General features: G+C 28.1%; 3 protein-coding genes across 7 annotated transcripts in view; 1 reads left to right on the top strand and 2 right to left on the bottom strand.

Moving 5' to 3' along the window:
- LOC145180930 (uncharacterized) overlaps positions 1-8,257 on the bottom strand; it is a 37,067-nt gene extending 28,810 nt beyond the window's left edge. For 4 of the 5 annotated variants that reach the window (XR_016456340.1, XR_016456339.1, XM_090100159.1 and 1 more), the window contains exons 1-11: positions 8,122-8,257; positions 7,815-7,855; positions 7,451-7,522; positions 7,158-7,211; positions 3,615-3,668; positions 3,468-3,524; positions 2,767-2,820; positions 2,163-2,216; positions 1,948-1,992; positions 1,662-1,706; positions 105-158 (exon numbers count right to left, since the gene is read on the bottom strand). Coding sequence is in view for 3 of the 5 variants with exons in the window: in XM_090100159.1 (XP_089956285.1) it covers positions 105-158; positions 1,662-1,706; positions 1,948-1,992; positions 2,163-2,216; positions 2,767-2,820; positions 3,468-3,524; positions 3,615-3,668; positions 7,158-7,211; positions 7,451-7,522; positions 7,815-7,855; positions 8,122-8,167 (576 nt within the window). In the remaining 2 variants the exon portion in view is untranslated. Of the gene's footprint in view, positions 1-104; positions 159-1,661; positions 1,707-1,947; positions 1,993-2,162; positions 2,217-2,766; positions 2,821-3,467; positions 3,525-3,614; positions 3,669-7,157; positions 7,212-7,450; positions 7,523-7,786; positions 7,856-8,121 lie in introns of all 5 variants that reach the window. The other variant, XM_090100161.1, reaches the window with a different exon arrangement.
- A 105-nt stretch (positions 8,258-8,362) lies between these two features.
- Positions 8,363-10,884, bottom strand: LOC145198068 (uncharacterized). The gene is made up of 3 exons (XM_090100163.1): positions 10,687-10,884; positions 9,809-10,559; positions 8,363-9,058 (listed from the first exon to the last, which is right to left on the bottom strand). The coding sequence occupies exons 1-3, from the start codon at positions 10,762-10,764 to the stop codon at positions 8,478-8,480; spliced, it is 1,410 nt and encodes a 469-aa protein (XP_089956289.1). The 5' UTR covers positions 10,765-10,884; the 3' UTR covers positions 8,363-8,477.
- Positions 10,885-13,630: 2,746 nt separating this feature from the next.
- Positions 13,631-14,952, top strand: LOC145181817 (uncharacterized). The gene has a single exon (XM_080056990.2). The coding sequence runs from the start codon at positions 13,690-13,692 to the stop codon at positions 14,749-14,751; it is 1,062 nt and encodes a 353-aa protein (XP_079913116.2). The 5' UTR covers positions 13,631-13,689; the 3' UTR covers positions 14,752-14,952.
- The last annotated feature ends 297 nt before the right edge of the window (positions 14,953-15,249 follow it).

The raw sequence follows: 15,249 nt of genomic DNA, 5'->3' as shown, positions 1-15,249 counted from the left end.
ATCTTTATTGCAATCATTGGACTTTTACAGCTAAAATTATTGCACTACTTCTAACAAAAAAACTATATTTTTAAAGAAAAGAAAAATAAGAGAATATTTATTACTTGAGGTCCAGGTTTGCCAGTTATTCCAATAGGACCTTGCTTTCCTTTAAAACCCTTTAAAAATTAAGCTGTCCACACAATTCTTTGTAAAAACTCATTAACTATATAAATTACATTAAAAAACTTTTAAAACATAAATAGAGTAGAGTTGTACTACAAACTTATTTTTGAATGTTTTTTAACAAAGTTTCATTAAAAAATTATAAGACATGTACCAGAAAAAATCTGAGAGGACATTATAAAGGATATTTATCTAAATATTGTATTTCGGTATTAAATGTTATGTATATTTTGAAAGTACATATATTAATATTTTTAAATTTCACTTAAGAAAGTTTGTGAAGTTTTGTACATGAGAACGCACGCACTTTGCATTTTACACTCGACATCAGCTTTTGCACAGTCTCTGGCTGGACTTTCTTGGTAGCTCTCATCCATTTATTTTTGAAGTCTTTAATGTTTTTGGCTTCTTTTACATTGAACCTTAGTTTTCTTTTGACAAGAGCCCAATATCTTTCGATAGGACGTAGTTCGGGACAATTTGGTGGATTGCAGTGTTTTTCAACGAAATCTACTTTATGTTCTCTAAGCCAGTTTAAAGTTGTCCCGGAGTAGTGACATGATGCTAAATTGGGCCAAAATAACGGGTTACCTGTGTGTGTTCCTAAAAACGGCAAAAGACATTACTTGAGGCATTCTTTAATGTATATTTTGGTGTTAATTGTTCCCGTAGTCACAAAACAAGAGCTTCTTTCACCACATTCACAAATTGCTTGTCAAACTAAGAATTTTTTAGCGAATTTTTGCATTCCAATGCATTTATGTTTGGAATTCAGTTTCTTGCGATTAATTGCTGAATAATATTGGTGTCCTGGAAGAGATCGGAAATATGCAGCACAATAAGTTTCATCGTCAATAATCAAACAAGATTTTTTAGCACATAATTTTTTATAGAGCAGCTTTCAACATCGAATTGCGACATTTTCTTGCTTTTCTTCATGACAAGGAACTTTTTTCTTTTTATAAGATTTATAACCACAAATTCTCTTTACTCTTTGTATAGTGGAAGCACTTATCTTAAATTTATTCGCTAATGTTTGAACAGAAATCTCCGGTTTTCTGTGTAAGGCATCTTTTACCTTTTTACCAAGATCTCGTCTAACAAAACATTTTTTTCTTCCACTTCCTGATTTTCTTATGATTGTACCAGTGTCCTTAAATTGTTTCACAACGCTCTGCACTGTTCTCAAAGCAATCTGCAGCTCTTTAGAAATTATTTTCTTTGATACACCAGGATTTTCAACGAGAAAATGCAAAATTTTTTCTCGCTTCTTATCTTGATTTGATGACATTTCAATTAAAGCTAATTGTTTTAATAACAGAGTTGTTTAAATTTTGAACAACATTAATACAATCACATTTTAAAACAATTAGCTATTTTAAATGATGTACGGTTTCTGTAAACACCACATCAGAACACGCACAGATTTTTTCTGGTACATGTCTTATATATGTATATACATATAATAAAACATAAATTTTAATGCTCAATCTTACAATTGGTCCAACATTTCCTACTGCCCCCTTTTCTCCATTTGTTCCCTGAAAGGTTTTAAAAACAGCTTTCAAAAAAAAATTAAAAATAAGTTTATGTAGTAATTTTTTTTATGACTTGTTAAAGAAGCCAAAAAAAATCTTCTACAAAAAAATAAAATATTACATTCCATTAGAAGTTACTACTAGTATAACTTACTTTACATGTAGGTGTTAACTATATTACATTTATCAACAATAATTTTGTCTGAATGATACTCTCAGTAAAGCATTAAAAAATAAGCTTCACCTGCTTTCCTGCTGGACCAATAGCTCCAGATTCACCAAGTTCAGCCTAGAACACATATTTTTTTTTTTTTTTTTTCACAATTCACAAACATCATAAGACAATTCAAAAAAATTCATAAACATTGTTTTTCTGTATTTGAATAAGAATAAGTACATTATTAAAAGATAAAACTGGAACTAAACTAAATATCAAAAACTGAATATCTATTTGCTTACTGGTAAACCTTTTTTTCCAGGATCACCTTTGTTTCCTTGCACACCTTTATAACCCTGTAAAAATATTCAACAATTAATGTTGCTAAATGGTACAAAAATTTCATTCATTTAGCTACAAAGTGACACTTATCTAATTACAGAATGGCGTTTATCTAATTACAGAATGGCATTTATTTAATTACAGAATGTCATTTACCTAGGTAATAATTACAAAAAATTTGAAAGTGACTTTTAAATGGAAAAGAGTTTATTTATTACAACTCTCAGCATAAACGATATATCAATGAACAATCGATACTAAAAACTCTCTACCACTTCTTTTCATGGGATTGAACTAAGTAATAAAATATATTTTTCATGTAGATATTTTATCAAATTTACCTTTGCACACAGATTAGCTATTAACTTTTTGAATAAACTTTTGAAAATAAGCAAGTGAATATGGTATTTAACTAAATTATGGCATCTATATCTTAATGTGAAAGTGACTTTTAAATGGACATACTAGTTTTTTAATGACAAAATAAAAGAAGTTATTACTCAAAACAATTTTAGAAAATAAAGATCTTTCTATCTTTTTCTATCTTGATCTTTCTATCTTTACCTTAACACCACTGCCACCTTGTTTGCCCTTTTCTCCTGGTAATCCGCTATCTCCCTGTAATACAAAAAAACAAAAAAATTTTTGATTAGACAAATATTTATGACTTCAAATTCAATGTTTTATTTTTTTGTGTTTCAAAAGAATTTTATATAAACACTTGACTACCCAGACTATAATAACTATTAAACAAAAATTATCTTTAACTAGAAGTTTAGAAAGATTATTTTAAACAATTAACTTTACCAGATCACCAATCAATTTTGATTGATATTAACTGATATAAAAATGCAAGCTTATTTTAAACTTTAAAACTAATACTGTTGTCTAAATGTATCAATTAAAGCAATTAGAATTTATTGTGCTATATTTAAAGGGTTGTTTTTTTTTATTTTAGAAATATAGCAAACAAGATTTTTTTAAAACACTTCAGTCTCATAACAATTGGATTTTGTTATTGTGCTGATATTTTTATTTTTCCAACTGATACCTCTACCTCAATAATCATAAATATGCAAGATGTATAAAGTGCATTATTGTTATTTGGATCTTTACAAATGTAAAGATCCAAATAACAATAATGCACTTTATACATCTTGCTTGAGAGTTTTACATCAAAAATTTAAGATTTTTTTTTCTTTAAAACTTCAATGCTTGTTAAGAGCTTTCTAAGTTTTGTTTAAAAAACCAATACATTAAACTACCTGTTCTCCCTTTGATCCAAATTCAAGACTTGGTGCTCCATTAAAACCTGGAAAACCCTAATAAAACAAAATGTTTTTGTGATTCTTATATAACTTATTTCATTCTCAATAAAAAAAATTCAACTACTTTTAAAATACTGAACAAACCCTCAATCCTGGAGGTCCAGTCATTCCAATTCTTCCTGGTTCACCTTTTAAACCCTATAAAATGTTGGAAGGAAAAAAAAAGGGTAGAATCATCAAATAGAGATTGGAAATAGAGAATAAAAATAATATTAACTTACATCACTTAGGGTGGAATGCAAGAACCGAACTTCAAATTTGAAGTTGAACTTCAAACCTGAAGTGTGACTTGAGCTAATGCATAAAGTGAACTTCAACTCAAGTCAGACTTGAAAACTGCCAAAAATAGATTGCTTTTCAAGTCTGACTTCAAAACAGACTTGAAAAAGCAAAATTCTTTCCAAATGCAAGAAGAGGACTTGAAATTTCAAGTCAGACTTCAAATCTGAAGTCTGACTTGAACGGAATGCAAGAAGCGAACTTGAATTGAAGTCAGACTTGAAAAATGAAAATTTTTGAAATTTCAAGTAATTTTTTCAAGTCTGGTTCAGATCAATCTTGAAACCAAACTTGAAAAAAAAACCAAAAAAAAACCCGCCATTATCATTTTGCTGATGCGTAACTTTATTATTACCATGTAACTTATTAGAATATTTACTAACAGAAGCTGATTCTTTGATAATTCAGCAAAGGTGATTGTAAGTTTTCATGGATATCTGATTTTGTTATTTCCTACAAACTTTGAAATTTTCTTTGATAAAGAAAATATATATATTTATCAACAATTGTTTAGATTTTACCAAATTCAAAGATTCTCAGGATCTATAGGAGCAATTGATGGAACGCATATTCCTATAACAAATCCTGGTGAAGAAAACATAGAAATATATCAAAACAGAAAGGGATTTTTTTTCTTTGAATTGCCAGGTCATTGCAGGTGCTTCAAAAGAAAGTTTATCTGCTTGTGTTAAATGGCCTGGAAGTGTTCAGGATTCAAATGTTCTTACTAACTCAGCTGTTAAAGAAGTTTTAGAAGCTTGCCAACATGTTCATGTGAGTCTGGCTATCCGCATAAACACAATATTTAATGACACTTTTTTCTAACCCAAAAAATAAAAATGAATTTGAATGTTATTTTGGTATATTAAAAAAAAGATTTCCTTGTCTTAACATTCCCTTACAAACAAAACTGTAAAATTCCATAGCCATAAAAATATCCTGTTTTGTACTTCACAACATTGCCCTTCTAAAAAACGATCATTGGGAAGGCAATGAAATACAAAAAAGCAATAAAGAAGATGGTGCTGAAGCATTCACAAGAGATTTTGTAGAAACAAAAAGAGATCACATTGTGGACTGATTTGTAAAAAAAATCTTTTTTGTGTGTCTGATTATAGATAACAGTCTTATAAAAAAAAACAATATTTGTAAATGTTTATACTGCATTTTACATTTCAAATTATTATAATATATCAAAAAACAACTTCACTAAAAGATAAAGTAATAAATTAAACATTCCAAAAAAAAGAAAAAAGACTACTGTGGTGTGACACACAACGATAGATCTGATGTTGTTTGAAAATAATAATAATAATCCTCAAATAATAATAATAATCCTCAAATAGAACAATTCTGTTGTGTTGTTTTTTTAAAACTTATAATTGTGACAATTTTTTTTTGGTAAATTTCTATTTTAATTTCATGTTCTTTTTGTTTGTATTGTTGCTTTTGCTGGAGTGAGTTTATTTTTATATTAGTTATTTCTATTTGTTTTTGCATTATTTCTTTATCAAGATCATGAATTTCATTATATTGCTTTTTGCATTTTTTTATTAAGAGATATTTTGTTTAAAGGTAAAATTTGTTCTTTTTCATGTGTTAATCAACAAGATGCGATAAATGGTTTCGTAAAAGTTTTCTTTTCTGTTTCTATATGTGGCCCAATAATTTTAGAAGACCTGTCCCATATGTGATCTCCAATTGACTCATTTGGAATACCTTATATACTCATATATACCATTTATATATGAGAATATTAGAAAAAATATAAATAAAAATAGATTGTGGTCTAGTATCGCCAAAATAGGATTCTATATTTTACAGAACATTTCCATGTATTTTGATTCAAAGGAAATCTGTTAAAATGGAGAAATCAAGAGATATTGTCTAGATCACTTAAGTGGTATCTATGATTAACTGTTGGTTACCTACAACTTAGGATTTGGAACTGAAAGTGCGAAGATAAATTTTTTTTTCTAATGAAAAATACATAGCAAGACTGTTTTTTTTTTTAATGTATTATTGACTTTTTATTTTATCATATATTAGACAATTATTATTATGTTAATTTGTTTCAGTAAAAGGTTCTTTCCTGTAAAAAAAAAAAAAAAATGCATTGCCGCTATTGGTTGCTATGTGTACTTTCCGATAAAACCCTAAATTCAATGCCTCAACTATTTTTCAAGCTTGACTTACTCAAGCACAAACTTGAAATTTTCAAGTCTCGTTTACGCATATGTTCAAGCTAATTTTTCAAATCTGACTTGACAAAGTCGAACTTGAATATTCAAGTCAAACTTGACTTAAGTTTGGTTCTTGCATTCCACTCTTACATTTTCTCATTAAAGGGTAGGAAAGTCTTAGTCATTAAATATTTCAACTATATGAATATAATAACAGAGATAATTTTTCATGGTTTATTTTGTATTAAAAAAACATTTTAATTGCTTATTGAAGTTATTTAACTATTTGTGTTTTTTAAAAGTGGCTTAAAACTTGCTAATGTTAAAAACTATAAAATTCTCCTTTATTTATGAACCTCAACCCATATCAACAAAATGAATAACAATTTACACTTCGCTTCATCAAAGTAAATCCTCCAAATAATTGGTTCTATTGGTATCACTAGGTGTTGATTCTTGTTTCAAAGCCTATAATTCATCTTTTTCATAATGCATTTTCTTTATTCTCAAATTAGCAAAATTTATTAGTATTTGTAACAAAGTTTTAGATTTGAGATTTAGGGTAGTTTAAATACAAAGACTATCAGGGCTGAAAAAGTAGTCCCCTTTCTTATACTAATGTCATGATTTAAAACTATACAGTAGAGTGCAACTAATTAAATAATTATAATAACATCTTTAAAATATCCAAACATACTGACTTTGTTTTGCAATATCTTAAATTTGATGTTTAGTTTTTTATTTTCTCAGAATTCAATACAATAAGGATGAAAACCAATTATAGGGAACAACAGTCTCATCCCTATCAAATGTCATTGATAATCTAAATAAACTTGTGTATAATACTTGTGATTATCTTAAAATAAAATTCTACAGCTCACAGTATATAAATAAGTACAAAAGAGTTTCAATAAGTTTAAATTTACAGAATTTTATATAAGAAACATTTTAACACAATACCAATAGCTTGAAATTTAAAATTCAGTTTAACTTACAATTTAGGAAAGACATTAAAAGGAAAATTAAAAACTCATATTATAATTGTTGGAGATTTGTTAAAAAAGAGATTTGTTAAAGATTTCTAATTTTTTCACTGATAAAATATTTTGAAACATTAAACAATTTACTTATTAACTCCTCAGTAATGTTAAAATAAAATGTGTACTTTATCACCAGGTTGTCCTTTTACTCCAGGTTGACCAATATACCCTTCTGGTCCCTGCAAAGAAAAAAAGCTAAGCAATAAAAATTCTTGTTCATGGAAGTTGGTCTTTATGATAACACCAGCCATCAAAATAAAGTATATATACGATGATGTAAATTCTTTTACAAGGCTGAAATGGTAATTGCAAAACTAGCACAAATATTAATATAATTTTTTTTTTACTTTGAACTTTATCATATTTTGAACTCACAGCTACATAACTATTTACAAGATCTTTAAAAATGTAAACTTACAGAGACTCCTTTATCACCAACTGGCCCATTTTTCGGCCCATTCTTTTTTCTTTCATTCTTTTTAACTGTAAACTAAATATAAAACTTTAAAATAATTTCAGGACCTTAAAAAAATTAGAACATAAAAGTTACTTATCAAATACTCCACCAAAACTTTGATATACTTATAGCCACTCATTTTGTCAACAATAATAGTCTTAATCATGCTTACAGTACCATTTTTTAACTTCGTAATATGTTTATCACACTTAAACTTTCTCTTTTTTTAAGCATACAGTTTTACACAGCACAACTAATAATGTGTAGGAAAAAAAAGAAAAAAGAAAAAATATATACAAAAAGTAGTGTTTTCAGATTTACTGACATTTTCAACAACCTCTGAACATTTGATTGGACATAAGATATCTAAAGTTAAGGTTGTAAGTTAAAAAGCACACTGCATACTTTAAATACTTCATTATATTTAAATTAGATAAAATTATCATGCAAAATAAACTATCATGCAACATGATAAATTATTATGCTGTATGATAAATTTATCATACTCCATGAAAAATTCATCATGGGACTTTGGAACCTAAAAAATCATTTAACAAAGATGATTAATTCTCTTTTTTTAAAAAAAATTCTAAACTTAAAGATCAACATGGATTTGACACTAACAGACTTACATAAAAAAATAGCTGTTATCATAAAGTTGATGATAATGCCAGGCATGATTTACTATCTTAATACATCTGTAAGAATACAAAAGAAAAAGAAAAAAATGCAAAGAGCTTTTGAGCAAAAACGATTTTTACTTTTCTTATTGATGAATAAAAAAATCAATCATTTCAAATATTGTTATTGTATTTACTTTATGACTGACATAAGAACAGCAGCATTTTTTTTCAAGCTTTTAAATAAACAAAACATTATGCTTATGTCTCATTCACTTATTGTTAAAATTAAAGCACAAACATAAAAACAAATTCAACAAAAAACTTAAGAATACAAACAGAAAAAAATATAATTTTTCTCAGAGAAACTAATAAACATCTTTATTCATATTTATAAGGCTAATGTTTTTACTTTTTATGTTAACCTTATTTTTCATTAAATGTTTCTCAATAGCTTCTAAAATTTCAACACAAGTTAATTGTGTGAAATGTCCTTTATCATTATACTCATGAAATTCAGCATTTAAACTTTCTGCCACAACTTTTTGTTCTTTCCATGGTAAAAATGGATCATCCTTAGAAGCAAATTGGCAAATCCATTTTGCATTTGTTTTTACCATATCCCATTCCCATGGTCTGTTAAAATATCCACTTTTACTTTCTCTACTATCACCAAGATCTGTAGCATAACCTCCTACAAGAACTACTCCATAAACTTTGTGTTTTTCAGCATAGCGAACAGCAGCACAAGCACCACTACTATGGCCAATAATGAGAGTGTATTCATCAATAAGAAGTTCATCATGCATGAACTTTAACCAAATTGATTCTCTGGCATAAATAGGGTCTGGCATGTTATGCAAATCACTTGAAAAGTCTTGAATTATGTTGAGCTTCTTATTTAACCAACCGTACCAATTGGAATAAAAAACATCTCCCCCCCCATTGCCTGGAATTATAACAGCTCTTTTACATAGAGTCATGTCCCTTATAAAAAATAAAAAAAACTTTAAAATTTTTTTAACTAGTTGAGGCATCTTACTTAAAAATTTTAAAATATCAAAATTACTAACTTCACATAAAAACATACATACATACATACATACATACATACATACATACATACATACATAGATACATACATACATACATACATACATACATACATACATATATATATATATATATATATATATATATATATATATATATTTGAAATTACGATGAGAATATAAACGAGAATGATAGTAAAAATAACTATTTATGTATATATATACATAAATAATATTAGTCTATAAAAAAAAAATTGTTAAAGCAAAAATAAAAATAAGAGCAATTAGATCTTAAAATCTCAAAAACTACATTATTATAGAAGTTTATACAAAGATATTTTCTGTCATTCATTAAGTCGTCTGTGGGTACAATCTAGTTATAAGGATATCTGGAATTGAATACTGGTTTTTTATATAAAACTGATTATGCTCATGATTCAATAGAGTAAATATCCTAACAGGCTCACTTTCATTTGTATTTTCTTCTTCAGGTATTAATTCTAGTTTAGACAAATCCATTGTTAAAAAGGCAACAAACCGAGAGTTTAGGCTTATAAAACATTTGTCGTCTACACTCTCTACACTTCTCCGACGAGTAGATTTTACATTATCAACAACTTTAGAGAAAAAACCGGACAAAGATTGACCTTTATAATTTACCATTTCTTTAAATGGGCGTTTTACATATTGATTATACTGCAAAATAACTTTGAAAGTTACTTTGAAAGGACCATCTGGATTTACTATTTTTGAATCATCTGGTAGTTCAGTTTGAGTAGAAATATTGGTTGTTAGTGACTTCAAAACAAATGAGGCTGGACGAATTGTTTTGCTTTTTTGTTTTGACAATTCTTTATCAAAATTGGGAGAAATTTTTTTGCTGCAATTTATTTGTTTTGTATCAATTTTCAAACTGGAATTTGCTACTGCATCGATAATATTTGGATTAATATTTAATTCTTCATTTTTTATAGCCATTTTAGGTTTTTTTTTCTTTATCAGTATATCACCTTTACTGACATTCAACTTGTTGATTTTAGATTCTTTTTTTATATCAGATAAGTTTTTTTGGCATTTCATAGTGTGTTTTTGTAGAATTTGAGTAGGTTTGTCTAACTCATTTACTGATTGGTTAATTTCTTCGTTATGGCGCAAACAATGATTTTGGTTTTTGTGTAAAGTTGTAGCTTTAAAACTTTTCTTTTGAACTAAATCATGATTATTTAACTTAATACGTTTTTCATCAAACATCTTTGAATTGTTTGCATCATCATTATAATTATTTGATTGGTAACTGTTATTGAATTTACGGACTTTATTTCTGTTAAGATCATTTGAAATAACTTTTTTCACCCCTAACTGTGCAGCAATTCCAATACCAAATTCCATAGAAGATTTCTAAAGAACATACAACTATAACATAATACACTTTGTAGATAAGATGTATAATAAAGTTGCTACATTATTATTCTGTTAAACTATCCTCTTTCAGGCTAAATTGTTACAAACAATAAAAAAAAATTACCTCATTTGCATTTTTAGTTTTTGCAGCTTTTAAATCACTCTCTAACTCCCACTTTTCAAAATGATTCATATTAATCATCTTATACTCAAAAAAAATTTACTTTTACTAATAAAACATATAAACAAAGAAAAAGGTGCTTGTGTGGGTAGACACATATACACCAAAACACACTTATAGATATAAATGATTTATGCATGCATGGCATTCTTGTTTCATTTTCGCTTCAATGTAAACAATTATATTCATAAGTGTTTACACTATAGACTATAAGTGTTTACATTGAAAATTTAGAAGCTAAACAACTAAATTTCTGTAATATAGTAATTTAATTATTAAGCTTCTAAAGTTAGGAACTCTCTTTATAGTTCGTCATCTTAACTTAGTTGAGATGTATTCAAACGTTTCTAAAAGAACTGTGAAGATTTGTAAGGTTCAGGGTACGAAATATTTCATGAAAAGGCTACATGAAATAAATTCATTTTTATTTTTATTAGGCTTTAAAGATTTTTCTGTTCGATTTTTTTTTTTTTTTTCTTTTTTTAAAGCGACATGGAATGAAATAGTGTTCCTCTCAGTCGGTTACACAGGATTTCCGAATTTAGATTTGCGGCGAATACGAAGGAGAATGGAAAATGGTAAAGGGAGGTCTAGAATGAAAAAAAAACATTTTGACTTTTTTTAAGTTAAAAAAAAGAACCACACTTTAAGAACTTATATTGTATTTATATACTATATAATCCTGAATATGACTCTACACATCTGTATGATGCATACAGTGGGGTCTGCTCCCCAAATAACCCGATTGAGGGTGGGTGGGGGCTAAGTAGCTAGGTGCTTAAATGAGGAAAAATTTTGCTTACAGCGTTTTTTTGGATACTAAATTACTGACATTTAAGTTTGAGAGAGTTGAGCAAATGCATTGACGATTCATGTTTATTTGAAAAAGAAAAACTGTTTTATTTTTAGCGACACAAATTAAAATGTTGTTATTTGAATAATGTATTTTTTAGTATTTCGTGTTCTAAAACCACATTTCACATTGTTTAGCTTTAAATATATAACTTTTATTTAACAGATAGGAAGATCTTAAAAGAATACATTAGGAGCAACGCCACGAGTCACCTTTCAGCAATCAATTATTAATCAGGAATGACTACTTAGACGTTGATGATGAAAAGGAAATAGAACTCTATTCTTACTATACTAGATACTTTATTGCTGTCTGAAATGCCTATTTCTGTTGAGTGGTGACTTTTGATGATTTGATTGTTGCTATTGTTGTTGTTGATGTCTTATTAAAAGTGCGGGAAGAAAATGTTTGTGGAAGAAACTTTTGCGTAATTTATTTTTACGGATTTTCTCAATTCCGCAAAAACTAATTCCGCAAAATTATTGAAAATACGATCTTCAAAAATTTGTTCCCCAAATTTTTCAAAGGCCAAGTATAATGACGTTGTTAGAGCAAACTTTGTGGCAGAAAGAAGCAAGTCCAGAAACCAGCTGAAAAAACAACCTGTTTTTTCGAAGATTGCTTCCTTTTGCCTTCGCGGGTATGATTGATACTTGTTTCTCATTATTTTTTACTCTTCGACGTGCGAACTCTTTCTCTTTCAGTGCAATTTACTTGTCTTTTTTAAAACCTATTTATTGGGTACATAATATTTTGAATTTTTAGAAACAGATTTTATAACTCTTTGAAAAGTCAATAATATTTATTGAAAAAGTATTTCTTTAATTTTTTTTAACCATGCTAAAAACACGATGATGTCACTGCGGAATAATTGGTTTGAAATTTGGAATGGAACCAATGGAAAGTTGATGAAATTGGGTGAACCGTTTCGAGAACTTTCGTGAATAATATTGAAAAGGTTTAAAAGGGAACGATGAGAAAGTAAAAGAGGATTGAGTTTGATTAGTTTAAAAATTCTAGACATATCGTTAAAGATTGATTGAGAGGCATAGGAATTATTTGTTATTAGAACTGGCTATATGTTATTCGACGTTGCGTAATATATTGACATTTAATTTTTACCTTACTTTAATTGATTTTCTTTTTTGCTTTAACTCCTAATTTGGTTGTGATTATTTATATGCAATCATTCAATTGGATCTTGCTTTTGAAGAACCGTACATTCTTGAAAATTTTAAGACTAATTTCCTGAAAAATTCGAACAATATTGTTCTTTTTTTTACCATATGGCTTTTTTTACCATATGGTTTTCTCCAAAACAATAATACAGTATTGTAATTATAACTTTTTAAAAAATAATTTTTACTACTCCGTCATTTACGATTTCTATGTTTATCTTGTTGATTTTTTGATTTTGATAAATTTTATGCGGTGTATTGACTCGTTTCTTTTTTAAGATGATAAAAGAGAAGAAAGCATTGTTTTATAAAAAACATTATGAGTTTAGCTGGTTGATATGAGTGAATTTAAAAAATGCTAACTTCTCTACACCATTTGAATAAAAAATGCTAACTTCTCCATAACATTAGAATAAAAAAGATTGACGTGTAAGGGACGATGAACACAAATTTAAACATTGACCTTATTACCGAATTTTTAGTTCGACGCAATCTTACATCTCCTAAACAGTTTATAACATTTGAGGTGAGCGTCAAAGTACAGGAATTAGAAACAACTTCAAATCTTTTTCATTAATTTTAGGTATATTATGATAATAGCTATTCAGTAAATTGTCACAACTATAACTAGGTTGAATGACCGGCAATCACATTTGGTAAGTGTAAGTTTATCTTTGCATTTACCAAGTTGTTTTATATTTATCTTTTATGAAATGCAGCTTTTCATTCTTTGGCGCAACATTATCTTGTAAAATGTTTTATTGTTCATGCTGTGATAAAAATCTGTCATAATGACATAATAATAAACAAAAGATATTCGAAAATAAAATCTTATTCAAGCTTAATAGTATTTTGGATTATCATTTAAATAAAGCTAAACTAACAGAATTTAAAAAAACTCAAATAGACTTTCAGATGTCTAACATGGAGGATATTGAATGGCATATCTTAGAGCTCTCAAACGGAGCACTCCGTGCAGCATGCCTCAAAACTATTTATGAGCTCAAAATCCAAGATGTCTTTGAAGAAACCATTGGATTCCTTTCAGCATCAGAAATCTGTCAACAACTTCGGCAGAAAAATAATATAAATGTCTATGATAGTCATTTGGAAAGAGTGCTGAGATTTTTAGCATGCTTCAACCTTTTTCAGGAAAAAATGGTCAATGACTGTATAGTCTTTAAGAAGACTGAGTTTTTTGATACGAAGTTTATCCAGATGCCTTTATTAACCGCTGTTAACTTTGGTAATAAACTTACAGATTACTTAACCCAAAAATGTGAAGGAAAAACCTTGATGGAATATTGTAGAGGATATAATGTATGGGAAAGTTTGGAAAAAAAAGAAAACCAATTAGAACTAGAAACATTCCAACAAACTATGGGTATTTTAACAACAGACATCGAGAAAAACGTATCTTACGTGGCTGATGTTATACTATCTCGAAGTAAACAAGATTCCGTAATAGTGGATATTGGTGGAATGGATGGAAAATTGCTTAGTTTAATACACAGTCATTTGCCTCAACTAAAATGCATCAACTTTGATCTTGCAACTGTTATTGAACGTGCAAAACCTCCTCCTAATATTGAAATGATTGCAGGTGATATGTTTAAAGTTGAAACCATTCCTAAGTGTGACGTCATCATTATGAAGAACATTATTCATTCGTGGAATGATGACGACTGTGTCAAATTATTGAGTAACTGCAATAACGTTCTTTCAGATGACGGCCTTTTGCTTGTCATTGCTTATCATTTAAATGCTCCAGAAGAGGAAGTTGAAAAATCAAAAGAGTGGTGGGTAAAAAGCCTGGACTTGGAAATGATGATGATGTTTCGCAATTCAAAGCAAAGAACGATTCAGGAGCATCAAAAGTTGTTTGAAAAAGCTCTGTTCAATCTCATTGATGTTGTTGATTTAGGTCCACCAAAACGACGATCAAACTTGTTAGTTGGTGTTAAGTCGAAAAAATGAAGAGAAATTTCTTATACTCAGAACTCTTTTCCAAAAAATAGTTAGTAACTTAATAACTCTGATTTAAAGCCAATAAAACTCTCAGCTTAACTTTCAACACAACTCTTACAAGAAAGAAAAAAAAGGTGTTGGTGCAGTAAAAATTTTGTCTTTATCTTATTTTGTTTTCAATAAGTTTTTTAATGTTAAACTCTTCGAAGATTTTAAAGTTTTTTTTATTTTACTTTTTAATCCCTTTTACCTGCTGAGCACGGTTAAAAGTTTTACCCCCTAACATAACTAAAACTTACAAATAAAATTTTAAATGTAACAAATCAAAAGCACATTTTAACGATCGCTGTTTATATAAAGAGAAAGTGAAAATGATTTTATACTTTTATAGTAAAAAATAGTTGATTAAAATCATATGGTGAAGCATATACTTCATTAGAATGATATTGTAAAACATATTTCATTACACTCATTTTACAAATTAATGCCATGCAAATGAGTCATTAG

This window comes from Hydra viridissima, unplaced genomic scaffold (genome assembly GCF_058129835.1).
Source record: "Hydra viridissima isolate aposymbiotic clone 2 unplaced genomic scaffold, HvirCarnegie_v1 scaffold_10, whole genome shotgun sequence".
Lineage (NCBI taxonomy): Eukaryota > Metazoa > Cnidaria > Hydrozoa > Anthoathecata > Hydridae > Hydra > Hydra viridissima.
Note: the sequence above shows the minus strand (reverse complement) of the source record. Positions and strands in the feature narration are given on the sequence as shown.

Bases quoted from the DNA above. Each gene is read 5' to 3' on its own strand.
- LOC145198068 (XM_090100163.1), bottom strand. From the start codon at position 10,764: ATGATTAATATGAATCATTTTGAAAAGTGGGAGTTAGAGAGTGATTTA. The intron at 10,560-10,686 runs GTAATTTTTTTT...TATGTTCTTTAG, and splicing joins AAACTAAAAATGCAAATGAG to AAATCTTCTATGGAATTTGG. The intron at 9,059-9,808 runs GTCAATCTTTGT...TTATAATTCCAG, and splicing joins AGAAATGGTAAATTATAAAG to GCAATGGGGGGGGAGATGTT.
- LOC145181817 (XM_080056990.2), top strand. From the start codon at position 13,690: ATGTCTAACATGGAGGATATTGAATGGCATATCTTAGAGCTCTCAAAC.